Source organism: Aptenodytes patagonicus, chromosome 25, assembly GCF_965638725.1.
Source record: "Aptenodytes patagonicus chromosome 25, bAptPat1.pri.cur, whole genome shotgun sequence".
NCBI classification, from domain to species: Eukaryota; Metazoa; Chordata; class Aves; order Sphenisciformes; family Spheniscidae; genus Aptenodytes; species Aptenodytes patagonicus.
Genome location: NC_134973.1, coordinates 6,321,456 through 6,345,166, shown reverse-complemented (window position 1 = coordinate 6,345,166; position 23,711 = coordinate 6,321,456). Strand labels below are relative to the sequence as shown.

General features: G+C 50.4%; 1 protein-coding gene across 4 annotated transcripts in view; it reads right to left on the bottom strand.

The window, feature by feature from the left end:
- CELF5 (CUGBP Elav-like family member 5) overlaps window positions 1–21,170 on the bottom strand; it is a 42,503-nt gene extending 21,333 nt beyond the window's left edge. For all 4 annotated transcript variants that reach the window (XM_076359211.1, XM_076359214.1, XM_076359213.1 and 1 more), the window contains exons 1-2: window positions 20,881–21,170; window positions 13,214–13,296 (exon numbers count right to left, since the gene is read on the bottom strand). In XM_076359211.1, coding sequence (XP_076215326.1) covers window positions 13,214–13,296; window positions 20,881–21,160 — 363 coding nt within the window. In that variant the 5' untranslated portion in view covers window positions 21,161–21,170. The remainder of the gene's footprint in view (window positions 1–13,213; window positions 13,297–20,880) is intronic.
- Between the last annotated feature and the right edge of the window lie 2,541 nt (window positions 21,171–23,711).

Here is a 23,711-nt window from a genome sequence, read left to right as displayed (position 1 = left end):
TCTTCCTATGCCTGCCCTGACTCAGCGCAGGCATGGTCACCTTACCTAACTGAGCCACTTACTTTCCTTGCAGGAGGGAGGAAAGACTGCCTCTGAACTTGGCTTGCAAGCAGGCACGTTATGTTTCCCCTTCCCCAGCCCTCATGCAGTCAGAGCTCTGTGCACCAGAGTGGCTCTGAAGAAGGGCAGTGCTGCTCTCCAGCATCATCTCCTGTCCACAATGGGAATGCTCAGGTTGAAAGTGACAAAACTCCTCTGGGTTGTGGAGAAGAGCTGTTTACCTCTCTTGCACCAATTAGTGTCATCAGCAATAATCCAACCACAATCAACAAGCCTGAGGGGTAGCTTAGCTCACGTGATATGGGGACTCTCCAGGTAAGACAGAAGAACACTTCTACCCAGGAGTAGCTGCATTAAGTAACCCACAGCTTTAACTGTCTGATTGGCAAAGCAGGGCAGAACTTTGGTCTGCTGGAAGGTATGCATGTCCTGCGCTGCCCAGAAAGGCAACTGACAAGCTGTAGCCTCCTTCCTAGGCTAGCAGGATCCAACTGAGCCAGAGTCTCCTCCAAGGAATGGTATACAAGGCAGATTTCCACATTCACAGCACATCTCACTCTATGTCTCTCCGCATCATTCACAGAGGCTGACAGTGACTTGAATCAGTGACATTCATAATAAAAATCAATCAGGACATCGCAGGTAAGACCTGCACACAAACTGCAGGTCCAGGCATAGTCTGCCCCCTCTCTTAGGAAACACCCTCAGGAAAAACAGCAACAACAACAGAAGAAAATGAAAGCAACAAGAAAATGAAATCAAGCCATAAAAGTCACCAATTGAGATGTGTTTAGAAGCCAGCATGCAAAATGTGGACTGCTGTCAGTCTCCAAGTGGTGGCTGAACCAGACTGGCCAGAAACCAGAGGTAGAGCCCACATTCACAATAGCTGGAGGAAACCTGTGAAGTAACTTTGCATTTCACAGGACAGAGATGCCAACGAGAAGGTGACAGGCTGCCGTGGCATGGCACACCACTGCTGAAGCCTGGCCGCTGGGCACAGGAGAGCACTTGTGGCAGCTGAAGGCTGTGAGCTTGCTTCCACTGACTGGTAGATCTCAGGCAGGATGAGCAGAAGCTGGGACCAGCCCCAAGCAATACCATCCCTGCCTCAAGGAGCAATATGGGGCTGCTTTGCAGAGCCAGAGACTGGCTGGCAGCTCCCCAGAGGAAAGCCAAGCTGCTGCCATGCTACACTTTGGTAGGCAGCAGCGCCAACTCCAGCTCCATCTCCCAGGACTTGCTGTGCATTTGGGGGAGAGGGAAAGGCTGAGAGTCCCTTTCCCACTCTCTATCAGCTGCATGGATTTGCAGAGCTCCTAACATCCCACTGTGCTGCCACATGGCCCCAGCATGTGCAGCACTGGCACTCACCAGCCTCTGGGCTGCTGCTCCCCCCAGGAACTGCCAAGGACCAGGCATCTCTCTCAGACCATGAGCTGAGTGGGATGTGGGGCAGGGGTTCAGAAGGATGCGGTCAGACATTGCTCCAGAAAGCCTCAGATTTTCTCACTGAGAGGCAGTGGCTCCTATCACTGCTCACAGCCTCAGGCAATATGCCTGTGCAAGCCGAGGCTGGGGGTGTTTCAGCAGCAGGCTGGGTGGGAGAGGGCAGGCAGCCCAGATGTGTGCTCGGAAGAGAGGGCTCAGTGGAGAGCCAAGAGGGGCAGCTGGCCAGCTCACTCCCCACTGCTCCCACAGCACTGAGAAATAGCTTTGTTTCTACCCAGGATGCAAAACCAGGATTAAGCTAAACAGATGGGGAGGGAGATGGAGGGACAGACTCAGATCTCAGCTTCTATGAGGAGCAAATCCATATGGGGGAAGGGAGTGAGGAAGGGATGTCATGGAAGCCAAGAGCATCACACCCCCACGTGAGCACGGACCCACCCAGGGATGCTGGGGCTGAGGGCTTGGGGCAAGGAGTCAGAAAGGATGGGGGGAGGTGAGGGAGGTGGTTAAGTACCTGAGGACATCTCCCTGCCCCTCCCCCAACAGGGCTGTCACTCTAGCTCCCAGCACCTAGGGTAAAGGAGGTGTTGTCATGGAAACAGTTATTCACCACATGGAACCTGACATTTGTGGTTGCCGTGGAAACCAGCTCTTGGGGGCATTCCCTCTGCTTTGCACAAAAGAGACATTTTGATATGATCGCTGGGGAGGGGGGCCCTCTCTACCCATCTGTCCACCCCTTTCCTTCCCCCCATCCCAGGGACTGCTACGCAGCTGAGGGTGCACTGCAGGGCCTGCCCCTGGGATGGTAAGCCATGGCTGGCCCTACTGAACCTGCCCACCATGGGGGAGTGCACCCCACAGGGTCACATACCCACAGGGGGGTGACATGCCCACAGCAGGGCCAGCGCCGATGCCAGCGCAGTGATGTGGGTTAGCACTGGTGCAAGTCTGGAAGCAGTGTCTGGCTGTGGCGACGAGGAAGCGGGGCTGCCTAGGGTGAGATCAAGCATGTGGGCTGCTCTGCATCCCACAGCTGTGGCCACAGCTTCTCTCTTGCCTACTTGACACAGCACCTTGGCAGGGAACAGGGAGACTCACCCTCTGCCAATGTCGGACCAAGCCCTCAGTCAAGGGCTGCCCATTTCCAGAGACCTTGCCAGCTCCAGTGACTTTGAGAGCCACTCATCAAACTGAGGTCTGGTCTCTGGGCTGGTCTTCATCTGCTCTGGAAGATGTGGGTAAAGAGGAGAAAACAAGATACAAGAAGTTTGCCCAGATGCTGAGGCTTGGAGAAAAGCAGCAGGATTCTCTGCCTGCTGCTTCCTCAAATGGGAGGTCTCCTAGCTGAGGCAGAGGCAGGCATGGTCCTCCTTGCAGAGAACTGGACACCCAGAGGCTTCCACAAACAGCACAATAACACTTTAATCTTAAGTCCCATGTTGCCATTGAAGATGAACAAAATATCAAAGGCCTCTCAAGCAGAGGTGTGAGCCTACAAATGCAAAGAGAGTCCACAGTTGCTTTAACTCAACAACATAGGTCGCAAGGCCTTGAGAAGTGTCCCTGTGGGGTCCTAAACTTTGTATACAGGTCTCAAAGAGCTCTGTCCCCTACAGGAACTCAATGCACAGAAAGGATGGTCAAGCTTTACCCCTTCCATTTGAGGGAGAAAGAGAGTAACAGGACAGCAGAGAGGACATACTTCTGGCTTGCACGTCAAACTCTGGAAGTACAAATTCTTCTGGCCTCCAGTCATCACCTCAAGCTGCACAGTAATCAGAGAACACACCTGACTCTAAGAAAGCCATATTTGTACATGCCCAGCTGGGCCCAGAATCCAACAGAGTCAGGATGTGCCTGCCTTAAATTCCAAGTGCCAAGTAGATGCACATGCACAGACATGCATGCCTTTACAACACAAGAACACAAACATATGTAAACATGCATGTGGCATGGAGAACTTGAGCAAATGATTTATGAGCCTGTGCCTGCCTCACTAGCTGAGCTTTATTTTCCTCATTATTCAGCTGAGTGTTATTATTCTTAATTTCTGAAGAATATCACATTAACATTTAGCACATGCTGTCAGACCACCACGGGCCAAATGTCCCCCATCCTGAGTCCCTCACCCCTGCACCTCACGGTCCTTCCTACTCGCTGCTAAAGACAGACTAAGAGCTGTCAGCTTGATGACCCACTGGACTCAAGAAACCTCCTGGAGCCACATGCAGCAATGGACACCAGATGGGCAACACATGGGAGGGGGCAAAGCTCCCACCGCCCCCCTTTAGCTTCTCCCTCACATCTGCCCTCCTGGCTGGATGCACACCTTCCCTTTCCAAACACAGCCATGCTTACCCTCCACAGCTCACAGCTCTCACAGATGACGTTTCTCTGTCCGCACCACTCTCCTTCTCACAAGCACACAGCCTTTGTTAGCTTGCTTTCTTTGTGGTTACTGGCGGGAAGCCACTGGCCAGCCTGATGGGGGCATGAAGCTATACTGACCACCAGAGTGTTATATGCTACAAAGCACAGCAGCCACATTTCCTGCATAGCCCTCAGGGAGCAGTGAAGAGATACCCTGTGGTAAGAGAGTCACTGCAGCCCAGAGGAGCCTAGAGGTTTCTACAGAAGAGGCAGGGGTGAGAGGCCTTGCTGGTGAGTGTCTAGATTACATCCCACCCCATCCCCAGCATCTGGTCAGCATAGAGAAACAGGGAACTATGCTCTGTTTGGGCTTCCTCCCTGCTTTCAAGGAAATGCTGCCCCACCCTTGTAGCACTCTTGGGATCAAGGATCTAAGGAAAATTTCTGGCCCTGCTAAAGTCAGAGGAAGCTTTGCTATTGGTTTCACCAAGGCCAAAATGCACCACTTCTCTCACCACACCCCAAAAAAACCCTTCTGGAGGTGAACTAGCTCCCCACATTTACACCAATGCCCAGCATGAGCTGTCATCTCAGAATCTGGTAGCCATGTTCTTCAAGGAGGAGCAGTGACCCCCCCAGCTCTCGCTTTCTCAGCTTTCAAACTGCAAAAGCTGGATAGAGGGAGAAAGCCCCCTGGGACAGCAGGACAAGCCTCTCTATTAATTAGGAGTAAGTGATGTAAAATAATCCCTCAGGTGCAATGCAGGGGAACCTCATAGTGTTAAATGGGTCAGAGAGGCAGAGAGCATGAAACACACAATGCAGGCTGGCTCTTCTGGGATGTCAGGAACCAAAAGGCATCCAAGGCCATTGGCAGAATTAGGTCCTGGGCTCTTAGGCTTTGCAAATTGTGGGCTGGTCCTCTTCTGGCCAGTTAAAAATGCCCTGCCTGAATGATCACAACCACTTCTAGCTGTGCAGAGCACGTAAATCTAAATGCTGATTTGCTCATTTGGATTCTGTTTCTGGTTGGGAATGCAAGCAGTGATGGATTGGTGCCAGTCTCAGTGCTCAAGTCTCCTGCTTGCATCTTTCCACTGACGTCTCAGTGTATCTCGGTCCTATCCAGAAGAACCATCCTTCCCTGAGAAAGGGGAGTTGTCTTACACAGGAACATGAGCAACGTTAGCACCAAGCACCATTCCAGCACAGCTCTAAAGGCTGCTTATGAATTCACCCCATCCAATCCCATTATGAAGGAGACAAGGATAATTATGAGTACTGTGTTCCAGGTGGAGGAATCAAGGCACGTGACGATGAAGGTCATGCAGGAAGTCTGTGGCAGAAGCAGGATGCGAAGCCCAGAGTCCAAACCACACAGCCCCTGCCTGCATAGGGCCATCTCTTTTTGCGTGAGCATGGAAGATTGTTGGAGGACTTCACCCAGCTGCTTTGTGTCACCAAGAAGAGGACTCATAAACTTCAACTCCTTTTGCAAGTTTCTTTGGGAGGTATTTTCCCTACCCCCAGCACAGAGGGCAAATCAGACAGAGCAGGGAAGTTATCCCCCATTCCTCACCGAAGCCGAGTGCATGCAGGAAATCAGCAAGCAGACATCCGAGCAGCGTGCAGGCCACAACACACATAGACTGGCTGCTTTGCCTCTTGGATTCTCTGCTGCGCTGTGTTCCTTCTTCCTTAATGCTTCCCTTAATCCTTGTCCCTACTGTAGCTAGTGCTGCTCTGGGAGGAAGGCATGCAACTTATCGCCAGGACTGAGAAAGCCTTTGGATCTCCCTGGTATCTCTATGGAAGTGACAGCACCATTACTGTGCATTAACATCAGACAACCAGCAGGGAGGCCAGCCCAACATAGCAATTACAGCCCCTATCATATATGTGACTGTTTGACGGACACATTTAAGTGCTGTCTCTCAGGACTCCATGGTCAATCTGTCCTCATGGGGCTCCTTCCTTGATGTTTCAGTGCACTGCAGGGCACTGCATCAGGAGGACATTAGATGATCCTCCCTGTTGCCCTGATCTCTTCTTGTCACTTGTGATTAGTGCCACTGAAGGTCAAGGGAGCTTTTAGGTGAGAAGAGGAAAGTGCCAACTTTCTCAAATCCTTTTCTACAGGTGCTAGGACAACAAGTTTCCCCCAGAGGCAACAGGAAGAAAAATCCTGGGTCAAATTCAGGCGAGTACCTTTCTGGTTTCAAGGGGGCTTTTCAGCAGCGCAGAGTAGTAGTATTTGGCCCCAAACTTCCTCCTGCTCCTCCCCACTCTTGCAAGACAGGGCTGAAGGAACTGAAAACCCCAAAAGCTCCTCTAGCAAGTTCATCAAGACCACAAGAGATCATTCTGGCCATCAGAAAGCCATGAGCCTGAGGACCCAGGCACAGCTTGGTGCACAGGCCCACAGTCCTGCATCAGCTGCAGGATCTTGCTTCAGCAGAGACAGGGTCTTGCTGTTCTCAGCTTGCTCAAGGAGGCCCTAATCACAGGAGCCACTCCCAGCTCAAAGTAAGGTGGAAAGTGCTTAGCAGGCCTACAAAAAACAGGAATAAGGTGCTATGAGATAGGTCACCAAGTTACTCTGAGCAAGTGCAAGAAAGCTGCAGAGGGGAAAACTGGGAGCACTGCCACACTCACCTGGCTTTGATCTTTCTGTCAGGCTGTTTGGAGAAGACATCCAACACCCATCTTTCCCTGTGCTCACTGATGCACCACTGACCCTGCTTCACTGGACACCTGGTCCAATGAACATGCTCAGGTGCTTCTCCATGCACAAGTGGGAGCCTCCAAGGACCTCAGCAAACTGGCAAAGGGCAGAGTGAGGGGCACAGGAAGCCTGAGCTGACAAGACACAGCCAGGTCTGCAGAGAGCTTGCACAGGCCTCTCATGGATGTGCTGGAAGATTAACACGCTGAGGTCGGTCTGGGCCTGACAGCTGGGGGTACTGGCAGCTCCTCAATGCAGCCATGTGCCCACCTCTTCTCCCCCCATGGCAGGTTAATTACAGAGGCTGGGGAAAGAGGTCTCTGCTAATTTAACACGCTTTGGTAGCTGCGGATGGGGCCAAGCAGACGGCAGCAGGGACCCTCTGCCCCAGCTGCTGCACATAGGCTGAGTGCACCAGTTCCCATGGCAACCATTAACGGTCTGAGCGGTGCAAAACTGCCTGCAATAACGACGTGGCCATGGGAAAATCCACTGAAAATGGGCCCGAGTCCCAGTGCCACCATAAGAATCCCTGAGCCATCTCTTCTCTGGGCTGAACAATAAAAGTTATGGCTGATATTAGATAAACTGTTTCACTTTGGAGGTGCTCACAGACTGGAAGAGAGGCCCAGAGCGATTGCGGGATCTCTTGGAGATATTCAAAACTCAGTCGGAGAAGGTCCTCAGTGATCTGATGTAGTTAGCCCTGCTCTGAGTGGGGTTTGACCAGAGACCCTAGAGGTCTCTTCCAACATAAATTATTCTGTGATTCTATATCCATATTCACAAACACTTGTGTGCATGCACACATACCAAATGACCCTGGGGAGATGGGAATGCAGAGTCATGCTCAGGAGTGTGGGTGCCTTTGCAAAGATGAAGGTCTGTGTGGGTTGGTGCGCAGGTGCGTGTGTATGTGAGTGTGTTCACAAGCACAGGTGAGCTCACCAGGAAACATGGCAGCTCCGGGAGACAAAACTCTAAGCTCTGTGCTACAAGGAGATGCGAGTGCCCGGTTGTGCAAAGGGCAGCAATTTTTAGGGAGAAAGAGAGGCCCCTTGTGCACAGGACAGAGCCTGCATGTGTGCATTTGGGCAGCATGTGGGAACGGGTGCTGATCTTTAATTTCATTATCCTTCCAATTCCATAGGCAGCAGGAGCCAATGTTTGCCTTGACAGCTTGCTATCCTCCTGCCTCTTCAGGGTATGTACTTCGTAGGGCTGCTGCCTTGCCTCACTGCCAGTTCTCAGCTCCTTAAGCCAAACCCCCACCAGCATAAGCATTTGCAACTCTCCCTGCAGTGAACAGGCACTTCTGTTGCTCCTTGCCCAGGGGCTGCTTTAGCCCAGTACCTTCACGTCCTGGTGCTGCCATTTCAATGAGACAGCCTTGACATGCTCTCTGTATTGCTACCTTCTACTGATAATGTTGCATGGCTCTCATGAATTTGCTCATATTGTCTATCAAACCTGCAGGACGGACATGGGAAAAACTTCTCCACCCTGCCTTGCCCAAAGGTTCAAGCTGTAGAGGCCACTTCAAAGATTAACAACCAGAGTCCAGCTTCAGCCCCCAACCAAACATTCAGGACCTCTACTCCACTCCTCAGCATGTCTCCCAGCTTTGCCAGCTGCAATATCCTGTAGTGTTCACATGAAAAAACTTTCAGAAATACTGGTCCAGGCTGGCTTCACACCAGCACTTGTACAAAAGAGAGGGGAGGGGAGGGGAGAATGAGATGCTTTGATCTCTCTACCAAAACCCCTCCTGTCACTTGTGCTCCCTTATATCATCACGGGCTGTGGATCCTGACAGATGGCCCATGGTGAGCCCTTGCTCCTGGCAACACAGGAGATAGCCTGCCCACAGGGATGTCCTCTGCTCAAGCTCTGCTGGGTCTCTGCATTAATCCTTGTGCCCAACTTCCTGAGTTAGTGCTGCAGCATCTCAACCCCTGGTGCATTCCCAGAGTCTCTCTCTGCTCTAATGCTGCTGCTCTCTGTAATTTTCCATTCCTGTGTCCCTGTGTTCCCAAGCTGTCACTGTATCCATGAGTTCTCCCCCGATGTAGCCACATTTCAGTGCCCCCATCACTGCTCCTAAGCTGCCCATATACCCAGCTTGGATCAATACCAATTTCTGCCACTTACTTGCCTACCTTCCAGCAAGCCCTTCTTTGTTCTGCATAGAAATAAAACTGTAACTGTACCTTGCCAGAAGAATTACTTTTTTAAACCTCTCCCCCTCCACTTCCTCCCTCTATTCTTCTTCCCCTTCTTCTTCAGGAGCAATTTTATGTAATTTGCAACTGTCTAGCTGCAAATGAAAAGAGACACAAAGCGTTTCTGCGAAATATTGAAAAGCTGGCTTTTCAAATTTCACTTAGCAAGAGGCTTTAACTTGTTGTGTGATCACTGCGTGTCATTAATAACCTCTCTTTCAGAACTCAGTAAAGTGAAGGCACAATCAAGAATCAAAGGCATGGGTTATTGAGATATAATATCATTTCACCGAGCCAGGGAGGAGTGTGCCAGGGAGTGGGGAGAAGGTGAAACACTGCACTGCTAGGCTGGCTTGCAGCTGAAGAGGACACTACATTTAGGAAGAAGCATAAAGGCTTGATTCCCTCTCTGCTTTTCAGGTCCAAAGATTTTGCCTCTGTTCAGCTTCCATGGGTTGTGTGTATTTCTCCAAGCCCTGCGGACACAGGCCACAAAAGGAGCTGGTTTCTATTTTGTTCCTCAGGCAGATCTGTCTCCATTTCTGTTGAGTCTTTGAAGCTCATCAAACTGCTTTATTGGGACTGAGTCAGACTTAATTGTGCAGTTCCCCAGCCTGTCCTCAGGAAGCAAAACTGGGGAACACGAAACAGGATCTTTGCACATGCAGGACACAGAAAGTACTGTGAAGGGCAGGGAGTAGGAATGTGTCAGGCTGGCTAGGAGGTGGTGCTGGGCAGAGAACTGGCCACGATGCTGGCGCTGTCTATATGCTGCACAGCATGAGTCACTGTGAGCAAGGTGTGATGTGCTCCCCGCTTGTCACGTGCACCAACCAGGTTGATGCGCAAACCTGTCTTGCTTGCATGCCAGTCCCTTGGCTGTGCTGAGGTTCACAGGTCGCTGTCCAAATCTGAGGGCCCACAACCACAGTGTGTGGAAATAGGCTCCCTGCCCACACAGCCACAAGGCAAGGCATTCTTCCTGCTTATCACAGCTGACAGCAAGGGCATAGATACTTGGCATCCTTTTAAGCTCCTTAGCAAGCCTGGGTGATCAGACATTTCTGCTAATTCACCAAGGATGCACTTTACCTCTCTGTTGTGGGAAGCTCCATCCTTCCTTCCCCAAAGGAAGATTCACACATTTGTTACTTCCAGACTGCACTGACAGCAATTCACCAGCTCTGAAGGCAACACAGGTGTTTTAGATAATACAATATACAGCTTACAGTCTTCTTGCTTTACACGCTGAGCACACTAGCCCTTAAAAAAGGGGGTGAAAGCCAAAAAATCTGTCTACCTTCAGAAAAAGATGCTAAACCTTACTGTCAAAAAATAAGCTTTTTTGATTTTAAATTCTATTTAGCTACCATACATCCAACAACACTCAATTTAAAAATAAATGAGAATTTTGATCTCCCAAAAGGAGAACTTGCCAGAAATGCCATAAAAGCAAATAGAGACCATGGTGATTCCTATTGACTTATGTGGAAAACCTACAATATAAATATAAAACCTCAGGAAAGCTACACTGCAGGTATGGCCCTGCAGGAACAAAGTGGCAGCATTCTTAGATGGGCTGACATCGCTAGCATCAGATCTGGAGGGCCTACGCAATACCTCTGTGGGCACAGGCCTACCCAGTGACAGACTTGGAAGAGAACCCAGACCTGCTTCAGCTGCCTGATCACAGCCTAAGGACCTATCAGAAACCATATCAAAGCATTTCCCTAAGTCTGTCCTTACCAAATCCTCAGTCTAGACTAAGCAAGCCATTTGTCTCTATTCAGGTTCATGAAGTGTTGAGATCAACCACTGGTCTCTGCACTGAGACCAACAAAGGAAGCTACTTGGGTACTCATGGCATCTATGGTTGCTTTGCAATACAATGGCAAGTGTGGGACTACCAACAAGGTAATTTCTATCTCAGTTTGATCCCTTGCTGTCTCTAAACATGCTGATGCTTGGTCATGCATTCAGATGACAGTTTGTGTCACCCTACACTGATGTCATACACTCTTAAACTTTCTTCCTGCTATTGCTATATGCAATAAAGAGATAGTAAATGGGTAAAATGAACAAGAAATCGCTTGTTTACCAGACTACGGCCCATTTACTGAAATCCCAGCAGTGTGGGCCAGTACATTGTTCTCTGTCCTATGCTAGGGTCCTCGCTATATTTCTGGTAAGAGGCTTTGCCACAGAGTTCATCAGAAGATGATCTAGATGTGAATGTACAGAGATGAAATTTCAAGACCTTGTTCCCAAAACAGGGAAACAATCAGTTACCTAGCACTCCTGCCTGTGACTCATTTCCAGAGTATTCTCTGTAATCAGTTGGGTCAGACGGATGGGTGATACTATACAGATACAAACAAACCAGGCTAAGAAAACAGGGCTGAAAGCTACCTCAGGTCACCCAGCCCATGTCCATGCCAAGACCAACTCTATGCATATCAGGACGGAGGTCTGTTCCATTCTGGTAGTAACCATCTCTAAATGGCCACTAAAATGACCAAAGAGAGAGAATCCTGCCTTCTTGGTCATTGAGGGACTTTCCAAAACAGAAACTAAATGTGATGAAGTGGTGTATTGCCAGCCTTAAAATAGACAGCTCCAAATGCAGCACAGCTCATCTTCATCATAATCCTGAAGCTTAATTACACCACATTGCTCGTTAACTGTCTCCAGACAAACATGTTTGAAAGTACTCAGCTAGCACAGACTTCTTACTGTTCCCAAGCAGTTTCTTACACCTCCCTTAACATAAAAAGCCTTTAGATCACCACATCACAGATAAATTGCTGCTTTAAATACTACTCCATGCAGCGTTCTATAACCACTGAGAGCACAAACAGTAGAGAACATAGAGAAACATGCAACAAATTCCCGATGTAGAACTGCAGCAAAACTGAGATTGCCTTGAATCCACCGAGCCTTCAGACCTTTCAGAGTCCCTCTACAGGTACTAGGTAGAGACATGTCTGTCTTCTCCATTGTGTTACAGCACTGTACCATGACTCATCAAGACTGCTCTTCCATCCTTTGACTTGTTCTTATAGACTCGGTCAATTCTGCCCTGGACCAACACACACAGATTACATTGCTTTAGCCTGAAAGGCTGACCTTTTCCCCTCACGCAAAATTAACTCAAACAGTATTTGAGCACCTGGTTATCTGCACTCTTCCCCCTTGCTCCCCTGAGATAACCTGAAACAGTAAAGATCCTATTAAGTGGTAATTGTTACGTGCATTTTCCAGCCCTCAAATGTCAACACAGGCCCATGCAAAAAAGGAGTACAGGTAAACAAATATGGAAAAAGATGTATGCGTGTGGAGGTCTTGAGGGGAGCTGGGAGAGGTGAGGGAAGCTATTTGGACCTGTATGGGTTAAAGAGGAAATGTTAATTCCTAACCCCTCTCCAGAGACCCCTGGTTTACATTAATTATTCTGTTGCCTTGAGCACTCAGGGCCTCCTGTGAGCTTCTGTCTATAAGTACCCAACTCCTCCGCCCACTCGCCTCCAAATGAATCCTTCCAACATGCTTGATCAAACCCCTCAGTGCAGCAAGGGAACTGCCCAGTCAAAGCTCTCAAATCATACCAAAATGGGAATGGCAACAATTCAGAACTCCTTTCAGCTCATCAGCAGGTCCCAGAGAGGCAGAGGACTTCCCTGTGAGGAGATCCCTACTGCACTTTGCTCCCAACACCAGCTGTGGAGTGAGCAGGACACAGGAACAGACCACAGCTAGTTCAGCAGTCTTGGTCTCACCTATGTAACCCATTTCTCTTCCAAACAACGGGATGTGGCAAGTGTATTTTTTTCTTCTGAGAAGCTGATGCAACTCAGCCACTGCACTAGAAGTCATTTTGGGTCCTGCATAGAGCCACCCAACAAATTGTCCAGGCACCCTGCAGGGCAATGGCTGACTAGGAGTGGATGCACCAGGAAGTTCTGCACACCTAGAGGAAAAGGGTCTGGTACCTTGTCTTGTCTCCTGTCAGCTTTCCAGCATGCCCACTGTGCAGGCTGGGCCCATGCACTTCACCCCAAAGCCCACAACTCCCTAGTGACAGGGACAGATAGCTGAAGATGTCATGTCACACAACACCACAGAGACCAAAGAGCAGCACAGAAATAGGCTTGGCTGAAGTTACATGGGGCAGCCTTGGCAAGGTGGAGAAAAGAGCAGCAGCTCTGTGAAGAGCAGTGCTGTGCTTTGGCTCCCACATCCCTGTTCTAACCCCCAAACCACACTTCTCTTTCACAAGCAGGAAAATTAATCTAAACCACTTCTCACCTTCACTCCCTCCCCTGACAATCCCCCATTCGCCTGCCCATGGCATGAGCTCCAGGCACAATTCACTGGGACTTACCCCTGGCAAAGTCTTCTGTTCATGCAGTGCTGTCTGGGCTTTGATGGCAGAGTCTCTGGCACAGTATGTGAGGAACGCACAACCTGCAGTGGATACAGCAAGTGTGAAGTTAGACATGCAATTGCAGATGCACATCGACACAACATTCCTCTTTGGTAACAGCAGGTGACTGAAGTACAAGAACTACAGATGCTGCCCTGTTCCAGCAGACCTCCGTCCCAACGTTTCTGCTCAGGTACAGAGGAACTGCCTAGGACAGCCCTTGTGCAAGACCTGATTTTTTTATGGGGGGTGGGAGCAGAGGGGGAGGCTTGCTAATTAAAGGCGCAAACGTTATGTAATTTGGATGCGTCGAAGACCTGAGGGAAAAAGACAAAGAAACAACATTAAAGGACTTGCAAGGACATCCAAGGTCTGTTGAAGTCATGGAAAAGTGTCCCAGTGAATCAACTAGGTTTGAAACGGGTGTTGAACAAAGTGAGAAACAACAGGAGAGCAAAATGCAAGCTAATGGTGCCTGTGGGAGAAACAGCCCAAAACACAAGGATCAGAGGAGATGCAAGGACCAGTATGATTATTGATACAAAAAAAAAAAAAAAAAAAGGAAAGAGGAAAAGTGTCTGGGATTTTAGGCTCATATGAAAGCTCCATGATCCAGATTCATGGAATCATGGAAAGCTACAGAATGAGAGGCTTGGCTTCCTGTGCCATACATACACCCATACAATGTGCACACACACACAAATATACATATGCATAACAAGGGAAATACAGAGAACAGCAAAGCATAATGCATTCTGCAAGGGCCAACTTAAGAAGCAAGATGAAAAGCACACGGAAAAGCCCAGATCCTGACATTCTCAGTCAAGATTTGACTTAACATCTTAGCCTAACAGTGGAGCCAAGGGAGGAGGGAAGGAATTGTAACCCCTCCAGGAAGAAGGAGGATCATCTTTGGGTGCTCTGATGCTAAGAATAATCAAATGAAACTAAGCAAAGGAAAAATTTGGCTGGTTATCAAGAAACATTTCCTAGCAGAGAGAGATTTATTAGACTGTAGAATGATCTCCCCAGGGAAGTGCCTGGAGCTCTGTCACTTGAGTTGTTTCAGATGAGGATGGGCAAAGCACTGGAGAACAAACTCAAATGCTACAATGCGTCTGACCCCCTCGCTCATCCCCCTCCTATTCGCAGTGGCATTTCACATCCTAAGCAAAGGCAGGACATGTCCCTTCAGCTTGTTGCTAATGTCCATGCCTATATTGTTGTGCTGGGGCTGCAGATGCATTGTTATAGCCCAAATAGAAAGGCCCATTCTTTTGCCCCCACCTTCTTGTGCCTGGCTTGGGGTACTCCAAAGCCACTCCAGCTCTCCATGAATCCAAAGGTGGATGCAGGACAGGGGCTGTCTGGATCTCTCCCCTCCGCCCCAGAGTGACTCCATGGTACACAACACTTTTAGGCCACGCGGAAGCCAGCTGCTGAGGACAATCCCAACCCACAGCAACAAGATTATGCTGTTCTTCCATCCCAACTCCAATAAGTTGCTGCAGCTAAGCAAATCGCATCTGTCTTCACAGCTCTTGCTAGGGAAAAAAAACCCTCCACAAACAGCACACAAATATTAGATATCTCTAACAGGTAATTAAAGCTCCTTATTGCCCAGGTTTTGAACTGAGAATGCTGCACCAAGGCCAGATGTGGGATCATTGGATAATTTTAACAAATGCAGTGAGACCAGGAAGCATGCAGGTAACCTTCACTTCTCATGGCAAAGGCAGCTAGCTCTACTGTGTGTGGGGGAAGCACCCCTTTGCTTTCGCTCTCCCCTCGCAGACTGCTGTGATGTCAAGCATCAGGAAAAGCCTCAAAAGCACCTGTACAACCAGAGAGCCCAAACCCTATTTCTAACAGATTTGGAGGCCTGGTCACCAAAGTCCCAAACGCAGATGCTTGCCTGATTCCCACCTGCTGCTCCAGTCTGCTACTTTGCAAGTCACATGAGATTCATTCTAAGATAATCGAGTCAGGTTTAGCACACAAAGCTCTGAAGTCAGGAGTTGGGAATAAGCAATTTATTCCACTGAGAGCTTCAATGCATTGGTACCATGTCCACGTGCAATGAAGACACCATCCTTGCCTCAGGAGAATTAGCCGACAAACCTAAGAAAACTAAGGATAGGAGAGGAATAAGTCTACATGAAACTACCTGCTCAGTTAAGCACATAAACCAAGTCCCTGAGTCCCAATTCCAGTGCTCAGGAACATCAAAACTGAGGTAATGCACACTGGCAGGCTCAAAAACCTCAGCCCATGGGAGGACAAGGATAAAATGAGGATTGGACAAAGGTACACCATTTAGTGGTGATAAAGGAGAGACACTCCTCACACAGGGATAGAGAGTTATTTTGCAAGGTATTGTCATCATGCCAGATCAGGGATTTGTGAAGCCCAGCAACACCTACATCCACCAGCACCAATCCAAAAAAGTGCCATGAATCCCCTCCCTAGAGCCCTCTGGTCTTTCTCTTCCCTACAGCAAAGGCAGCCCAAAATACCATTCATCTTTTAGGTGTTCGGGTATCTGTATCAAGAGGTAGCAGCCTCTGGAGACAGAAGCATCCTGCAGCTATGGAGCCTGAAGATGCCTCACTCAAACCTCCTGCTTCACTCCCAGGGCAATCCTTGCTGCTGCTCTGCTTTTCAAGGATGTGGATATTTGCTCAACAGGAGCCAGTTTGTACTCCCTCCCTTCACTCAAGCATGAAACAGCACTTGGGCAGCCTCTAACAACAGGCTGTCTGGGCTGGACTGAGACAAGCAAGCGTATGGGCACAGGACAGTCCTGTCCACTGCTCTGTCCCTGAGCTCTCCATGTCTCTAAGCTTTCAGGACACTCAGCTCATTCATTCCATCTCACTCCTGCCTCCCAAATGGCAGGAATCTGGGAGGCTGTACTGGCTGTGGAAAGGAGGGAGCTAAAGAGGTCAGATACATCCTTTGGAAAACATGATTACTGTCCTCCACAGCCAGATGTTTTGGAGGTAGGATGCAGGAGTCAATTCTATTCTCTTTGCAAAGTCCTGGTCAGAAATACAGAAAGGGGTTTTGCAGAAACACTACACTCTAAGCCTAATTGTGTAAACAAGTATTTAGTAAAAAGAGTCTTCCTTCCCGAAGAGACATTATCTCTTGCAAACTAACTCTTCAACTACTCCTTAGGATGCAGCAAGTAAGTGAAGCACCAGGCATTTTCCACAGCCTCCCCTCGTCCCCTGCTTCACCTGGTGCCTGAAGCTTACTGAAGTACCAGAGGCCTAAGGAAAGCCACGTGTTCCCAGCTAGGAAGGGTTTCCATGCTGTGACAGGACCCTGCTTACCATGTCTTTCATGGATTCTTCAGATTCCTAAAACTTTGAGCCTGACAGAGTCACCCAGGGATCCACTCAACAGTGAGGAGATGTCCACAGAGGCGCAAAGGGGCCCGTCACTCTCACTAGGTTTTCTCACTTCCACATTTCCTGCTTTAGTTAACAGCAAACTCAGGTCAACAGGCTTATGCCCCTTTGGGCACTTCTAACACCAAGTCAGTTATGCCTGCTGAGACATAGGACATGGTGTTAAAAAGTGCTCAGGGTGTTAAAAAGTGCTGGCCTTGAAGGTCTCAGGCACCCGGCCAAGCAGGTGATGTTGACGATCCAGTCACAGAACAGGGAAGCGTAACAGCACCCAGAGCACTGTCTATAAAATCAAGCCGTTATGAGTCCTAAATGGGGGAACTTGGGCCGGAGCTGCTGCTGGACAGTGAGAGCTGTGACCCCCGGTGGCCAGGGATGCCTCCACCATCGTCTACTTCCTCCAAGGATTGAATGAGTGACTCATCTTCTTTTACATGATTTTTGAGTCTGGATTATGATTGTATATTGATACAGCAAACCATGTATTAAAATCTGACCTGATCTGCAGAAGGTCCAGGTGATTAGAAATCATGTTAAGTTGTATTATAAATTCTGTATTACGCTCCTTATAGATTGTACTACATTGATTCTGCTTGTAGAAATCCTGTGCCATTCTAATCATAAATTCTGTGCTATACTAATCATAAAATTCTGTTAAGAAAATAAAGCTTTAAGTGTAACTATGACTTAGTGCCATCATCATTCTGCCAAGGATCCCTAAAAAGAACCTGTATGTCCCCTTAGTGTCAGGTGACACCACCCTACTCCCACTGGCTCCAGGAGGGTTTCCAGCTCCCTGTAAGCAGAACCTAGCTTAGTTCCACTTGCAAGAGACTGCAGCAAAAAAAAAAAAAAAAGATATTCTGTGCCTGATCCTCCCTACAAACCACACATCGACTCTGGGATTTACAGTCCCCTCAGATACTAAACATTACTCCAGACATCAGCAGTCTAAAGCCTTGAGCAAGAAAAGCCTGTCAGTTTGCAGAAGAGAGGGGTCTCTAGATTCAGCGTAGCATTAGAAATCACATCAAATACTTCAGCAGGGGAAGCATGGAGTCAGCGGGGAGCTTATCTACAAGCCTGCAGAAGCCGAGTCAAAACTCAGCTGCCAGTGAGGCAAGTTAGGCTGAGGTTGTTATTGCCTCCTTGCCCTTTGGAAAAGCCACCCATCTGTCCACACACTGTATACTTCTCCCCACGCCCTGTGAGAGGGCTGCTCCTGTCCCTGCCATTCCCCTGCAGTTCAGTTTAGCATCTCACACTCCAGAATCTCTCCACTTTCCCTACCATGGGCACTGCTAGGAAACCCATTCAGGAGAGCATAGTTGACACTCGTGGAGGAACTGCCTTCTGCCCAATCCTGGAATACAAGGCCAAAAATTTCCACTTGATTCTCCCTGCTCGGTCTCTCCTCTGACCCATTCCAAAAGCCTGTTCAAATGCCTCCCTGCTCTTCCCATGAAAATATTAGCTTTAAGACAAGCTTTAAGACAAACATTGCAATTAACATGCAAATATATCTGTGATTAACATAAATAGAAAAACTGCCTCATGAATAATATTAGGAGGCTGGAACAGTATCAACTACCAGTAGTCAGGTTGCTGAGACGTGAATAGTCAGGCACTAACAAAACCATTTCATAACAGTGCTCATGTTTCTAGCAGGCTTGTAAGATCCTTCTGTGCCTCCAGTGAATTCTTCAGTTCTCAGCACCTGTACAGGACAGTCCTAGATAGCTCTTGAGCTTTTGGACTCTGCAGCCCAATTCACACCCTCCTGCCCCTGGCAGGCCTTTTCTACCCTTCCTTCCTCCCTGCGGGCAGAGGCAGCTGCTCAGCTCTGTGTCAAGCTGCTACGGATTGCAAGAGGAGCTGCTGGGCTTTACCAGCAGTGCTGGCTTCTCACACAACTGCTTCTCCCCATTTAGGGAAAGAAAGGGAAAAAGCAGATGGAAGCCGCATGTGAGCTGTCAACTGGATCTCGCTGCAGATCAGGGAACACAGGGAGAGAAAACTGAATCTGCTGTTACAACTGCCCCGGAAAGATTATGGCTTCTGTATGGAATGAATGCATAGTTATCCAGATTTGCCAAAGCCTTCCCCTGATCAGGGGCTGCAAAGCCCTGACCAGCTCCTGTGACAGTGCTTCAGGCCGCTGCGGCTTCTGGGTCAGGTCTGGCACCCTCCAGGCCTGCTGATGCTAACAGGAGTGGTGGCTCTTCACCAGGTTGGCCTTCTTGCATGGAGCCTAAGCCAATGCAGCCAGCCCTGATAAGATGGGAGGGGAAGGCTGGGGTCAGGGTTGGCTGGACTGTGGGTCTAATTTCTTCACTGCATGCTATCCCCCCCCATCCTTGTGGAGGAATGACTTCTTTGGAGAGGTATATTGCCTACTCCCAAACCAGGTGGAAGGTCTACATGTAAACCCATGCCACCAGGAAAGGAATCCCAACCTTTCACTTTGTACAAAACAGGGCTGGGGGGAGGGGGGGGAGGAGGGGCAGAGGAAGCTGAAGGTGTGTGGAAATCACTGTACAATAGCCACCAGAAGAACCTACACATCTCAACGGCCTTTTCTGGACAGAACAGAGCACCAACAACCCCCGACCAACACCTGCATCCACTCAAAAATGTCAAAATCAAAGGTATATATTTATTTTGCTGCAGGAATCCTACATTTAGCAGCAAGTTAATGTCACACAGATCTGGCTAATACCAGTGCTGCCTCCTCTAATTTCCATATCCAAGTGGCAGATCCCTAGAATCTGTCTCCTGTCTGGAACCTGACCTCAGACCATACAGTCTATATTTAATACGTCAACTGAAATGAAATGTGCAATTGCCTCTTGCCTCAGGCCCATTCTCCTCCTCATTGGGTTTGAAACCTAGCAACTCACCATCAGATGGTAGCAGGTTTGGACTCAGCCCCTTGCACACACAGACACACAAGCACGTGGCATTTTGGTTCTGAAGTCCCAACCAGACATCTTCAGCTAAATTCAAGCCAGCCCAGCTCCCACAGGCTTCAATGAGGAAGTGTTTTCCTTTTGTGTTGGGGTTAGATTTGGCCTTTTGTTTGAAAATAAACTTATTTTTCTGTTGTCCCCTTCCCTCTCTGTTCAGTCTAGAACAGTTCGAGTTGCCATGGCACTCAGTTTCTCTTACTTTTCCTCCTAAATCTGAAACCAGAGGCATCAGGACTGAATGCAACTCACACTCCCTCCAGCGCACGCCAACACATGACCCCATCATGAATCATTTTAGGGCACAGAGGCCCAGGCTGACCACTGACAGCTTTCAAGGTACTTACTGTAGGTTCCCCGCAGGCTTGCTCTACGTGTGCCAGGGAGTGGTGCTGCGATCACTCTCTCAGATCTCACAGCAAACAGGCTCTGTGAATTCCCATTCATGGCTGGAGCTGTGGTGACCACAAGATCCCAAGCACCTGCTGGGGGTGGGCTAGAACCACTCCACAGAAGGGAGCTGACATCCTGAATGCGACAGCTTTTCAAAATACAGCTTTCAAATACAACAATAAGTGCAGCTAAACTAGCCTCCTCAAACTTTTTAGCATCCACTAAATGTCTTTCAACGAAGAAAGACCCCTCATCTATCCCAATCTCTCATCAAGAAGGCCCCTCATCTATCTGAACGCCACTGGCAACAGCAGATTTGCAGCCGATATTCTTTGTTACGCGGATTTTAAAACTGTAGCGCCGTATTCCTGCCTCGGAGGAGGTCTGAGACCACGGGGAGGATGTCTGGCCGTTCACCGAGAGCTCCCGTTTCAGCCCTAGCTGCCGCGACCTGCAGCAGCCTCAGTCTGCCCCACTCTGCATATCGGCGCCTTTGTCACAGCACCCCACGCACCGGCGCGACCGGCGCCAGGCCCCGGGCTACCAGGACCGGGGCAGGAGGGCTGCGCGGGCGCGGCCGGGCTCCGCGGGGCTCCGGCGCGGGGACGCCGAACCTCACCCGGGCCACGGTGCCGACCCCCGCCCGTGGGCGCCGGGGATGCAGACCTTTTCCCGGGCAGTGCATCAGGGGGCACGAGCCCCCGCCGGGGGGGGGGGGGAGAGGGGCAGAGGCAGCACGTCGCAGTGGGTCACGCGTGGACCGACCCGAGGGCGGGCGGGGGACGGTGGGACCCGCCGCCCTTTGTGCGCGCCCCGGGGAGCGGGCCGTGCCGTGCGGGGCCGGGCTCACCCTTGTGCATGCCGGTGTAGCGGTCCTTGAGCACGGTGAGCTCGTAGATCTTGCCGAACTGCTCGAAGAGCGGCTTGAGGTCCTTCTCTTCCAGGTTGCGCGGGATCTGCCCCACGAAGAGCTTGATAGCATCCAGGTCCTTCATGCTGTCGGGCTGCGCGGGGGGCTCCGCGCCGCCGCTGCTGCTCATGGGGGAGGTTCGGCGCGGCGGGCGCGGCGGCTGCGGGGCTGGCAGGAGCGGCGGCTGCCTCCTCGCCTCGCCCTCGGTGAGTCTGGCCATGCCCCGCACCCGGCGCGGCTGCGGGCGGACGGGGGAGGCAGCGCGGCTGAGAACGGCCCAGCCGCCAGCGCCGCCGCCGCGGCGCCACAAAGAGCCGCACCGCAGCGCCCCCTGCGGGCCCGCGGGTGGCTGCACGGGGCCAAGGCGGGGCGCGGGGGCCCAAGGGAGGGGCGGGGTGCCCCAAGGGAGGGACGGGGGGGCCCCAAAAGAGGGCACCCTTGGCGAGGACAGCGGTGGCAGCACTTGCAGCCACGGACGAGGAGGCAAGGCAGCTTTGACTGCATCCTGAAGGCGGAGGAGGAGACACCTGCCTTTCTCGGGCAAGAGAAGAGGTGTATTTTTTTGGGCCTAATTTCCAGAAACACTGAGGCCCTGTGAGCAAGGGGGAGAACTCTAAGCACCCACGAATAGGCCCTATGTGTTCAGCAGGGGTGGGATGTATTATTTGTAGGACCTGGTACTTATCTCAGGACAAATTGTCATCAGCTGTCAGGAACTTAGGCATTAGAGCTTCTTTCAAAATAAGAGCTTGCTCTTGTACTGCTAACAAAAGACAAGGCAGAGTACCCTTCCATATCCATATCAGAAATCAGTGTTTGCCCCCTTTTTCTCAGTGTCTCAGCACCAGGGTCTGGAAGAAAAGAAATTACTTAAAGCAGAAAATTTTCTAACACAGCCCTCCCCCAAAGTGAAGAAGCTGTGACAGGGTGGTGAGCACAGCCACAAGCACCAATCCTGGAGGGGGCTTAGCTGCAATGGGAACCGATACATGGCCCCAGGTCTACAACCCTGGCCAAGTCTCTGTGCCCCAGGCCCTTATGGGCAAAGCCCCCTTTCTTTTGAGAAGCTCAGCTCCCTCCTAACTGTGGCTTGGCAGAGGTGTTTCCAGCTAGGTTCCATTCAGACTGTGCCAGATGATCAGAAGCTGGTTGCGTATCTACGTTGAAGCAGCCATTATTGCTACCAGGGCCAGATCTGACTCCTCATGCGAGGATGTGGATTGCTCTCCCACCAGCTTCTCCAGTTCTGACAGATGACGTAAGGCAGCAGGGGATGTCAGTGCTCTGAGCAGCACAGTCCAGGTGGCCCAGGCTGTCTCATCTCTCTGCTCCACCTCTGTTACACCAGGGTGATGCTGAGGCACAGCACACCCAAAGCTCGTGCTCCACAAGGAGCAGCTGCCCTCAGCAGCGCAGCTGCAGGGACGCAGCCCAACCCAGCTCTGCCACCCACGGCCACGCATCGCCTGCATATCCCACAGGGCATTTCCTCTGCAGCATGCACAGCTTATGTCGTCACGCCATACATTTTAGCCTGTCATCCTGCCCCAGTGTCCCTGAAGATGAATGGACTTCTGCACCCTCATGCTGGGAGGAGGGAGGGGGCGTGTTTGCTGGATTGTTTGCAGAGATAGCTTTGGCAGAGCCAGGTGCTCAGTTCTGCTGAGCATGCCAGGCCTGAGGCTTTACAAAGGACTGTGGTGCAGGCACAACCTGGCCTCTCTTCCCCTTGCTTAGTCTCTCCGCTAGGAGCTTTCAGCCATCTCCCACCACTCTTGCCCTGGATCCTGCAGATAGACAGAGGCAGCGAGTGGAGAAGGGGACCCTACTATCCAACACACATACCCAGCACAACAGCTCCGTGCTCCCACACAGCAGCCCAATTCAGCAGACTGCCCTCTTGCCTGCTCCCAAAGTCCTATCCTCCTTCCTGCCCTCTCCCCACAGCGCCCCACATAATAGCTCCCAGAGCACTGGCTCAAATGCTGCCCAGATCTGTTATGCTTGATTTTACCCAGAAAGGTAGTGGGCTGACTCCAGGCCCCTGCAACAGGAGATACATGTAGCAGGTTTCAAGGCTGACGTCAGTGCAGGAAAGGTTAGGAGAAAGGGTGTGGGTTATCAGGGGAGGAAGAGAGGTCCTAATCCTAGGGAGCAGAGGGAGGAACTGAGAGTACCGTTCACTGTTGATCTATAAGCACCCACCTGGCTCCCAGGCTAAAGTCATGGCAAGAATGACAGATGGACCTGCAGAACCAGAGGCACATGCTAGCCCTCAGTAGGAAAGCACTGTGGATTCACTTGTCTTCTCTCGTGCTCAGCAGAGAATCTCAACCCTTCTCCAAGCTACAGTTCTGTACTCTTCTTTCTCCAGCCCTGGCTATTGTCCCCACCTGTGTGTGGAGCTGCCAGGACACTTATTCAGGGCCAGCAGGTGCAAGAGCCTGGAATTTGCATCCAGGCTTTTCACTGAAATGGACTCACAAAGGCTCTCAGCTTTTTGCAGCCTCGCCTGAACCCAGGGCCACTGCAAGGTGTCTCAAGACTCTTGCTGCAGAGCTGCCTTGTGTTTGAGGGTGGTACCACTCCTAAAATTCACCCTAAAAAAACAGAACTCCCCACACTGGTCAAACTTTCTGTTTACATCTCTTGCAGAGACTGCCAGGGTTCTGCCATCTAGTCAGAAGCCACAGATGCATCAGCTGGGAAGCCGATGCAGTCAAGCTGTTCTTATTTTTAACAGCTGCAAACAGATAAGGCAATCTTAAAAA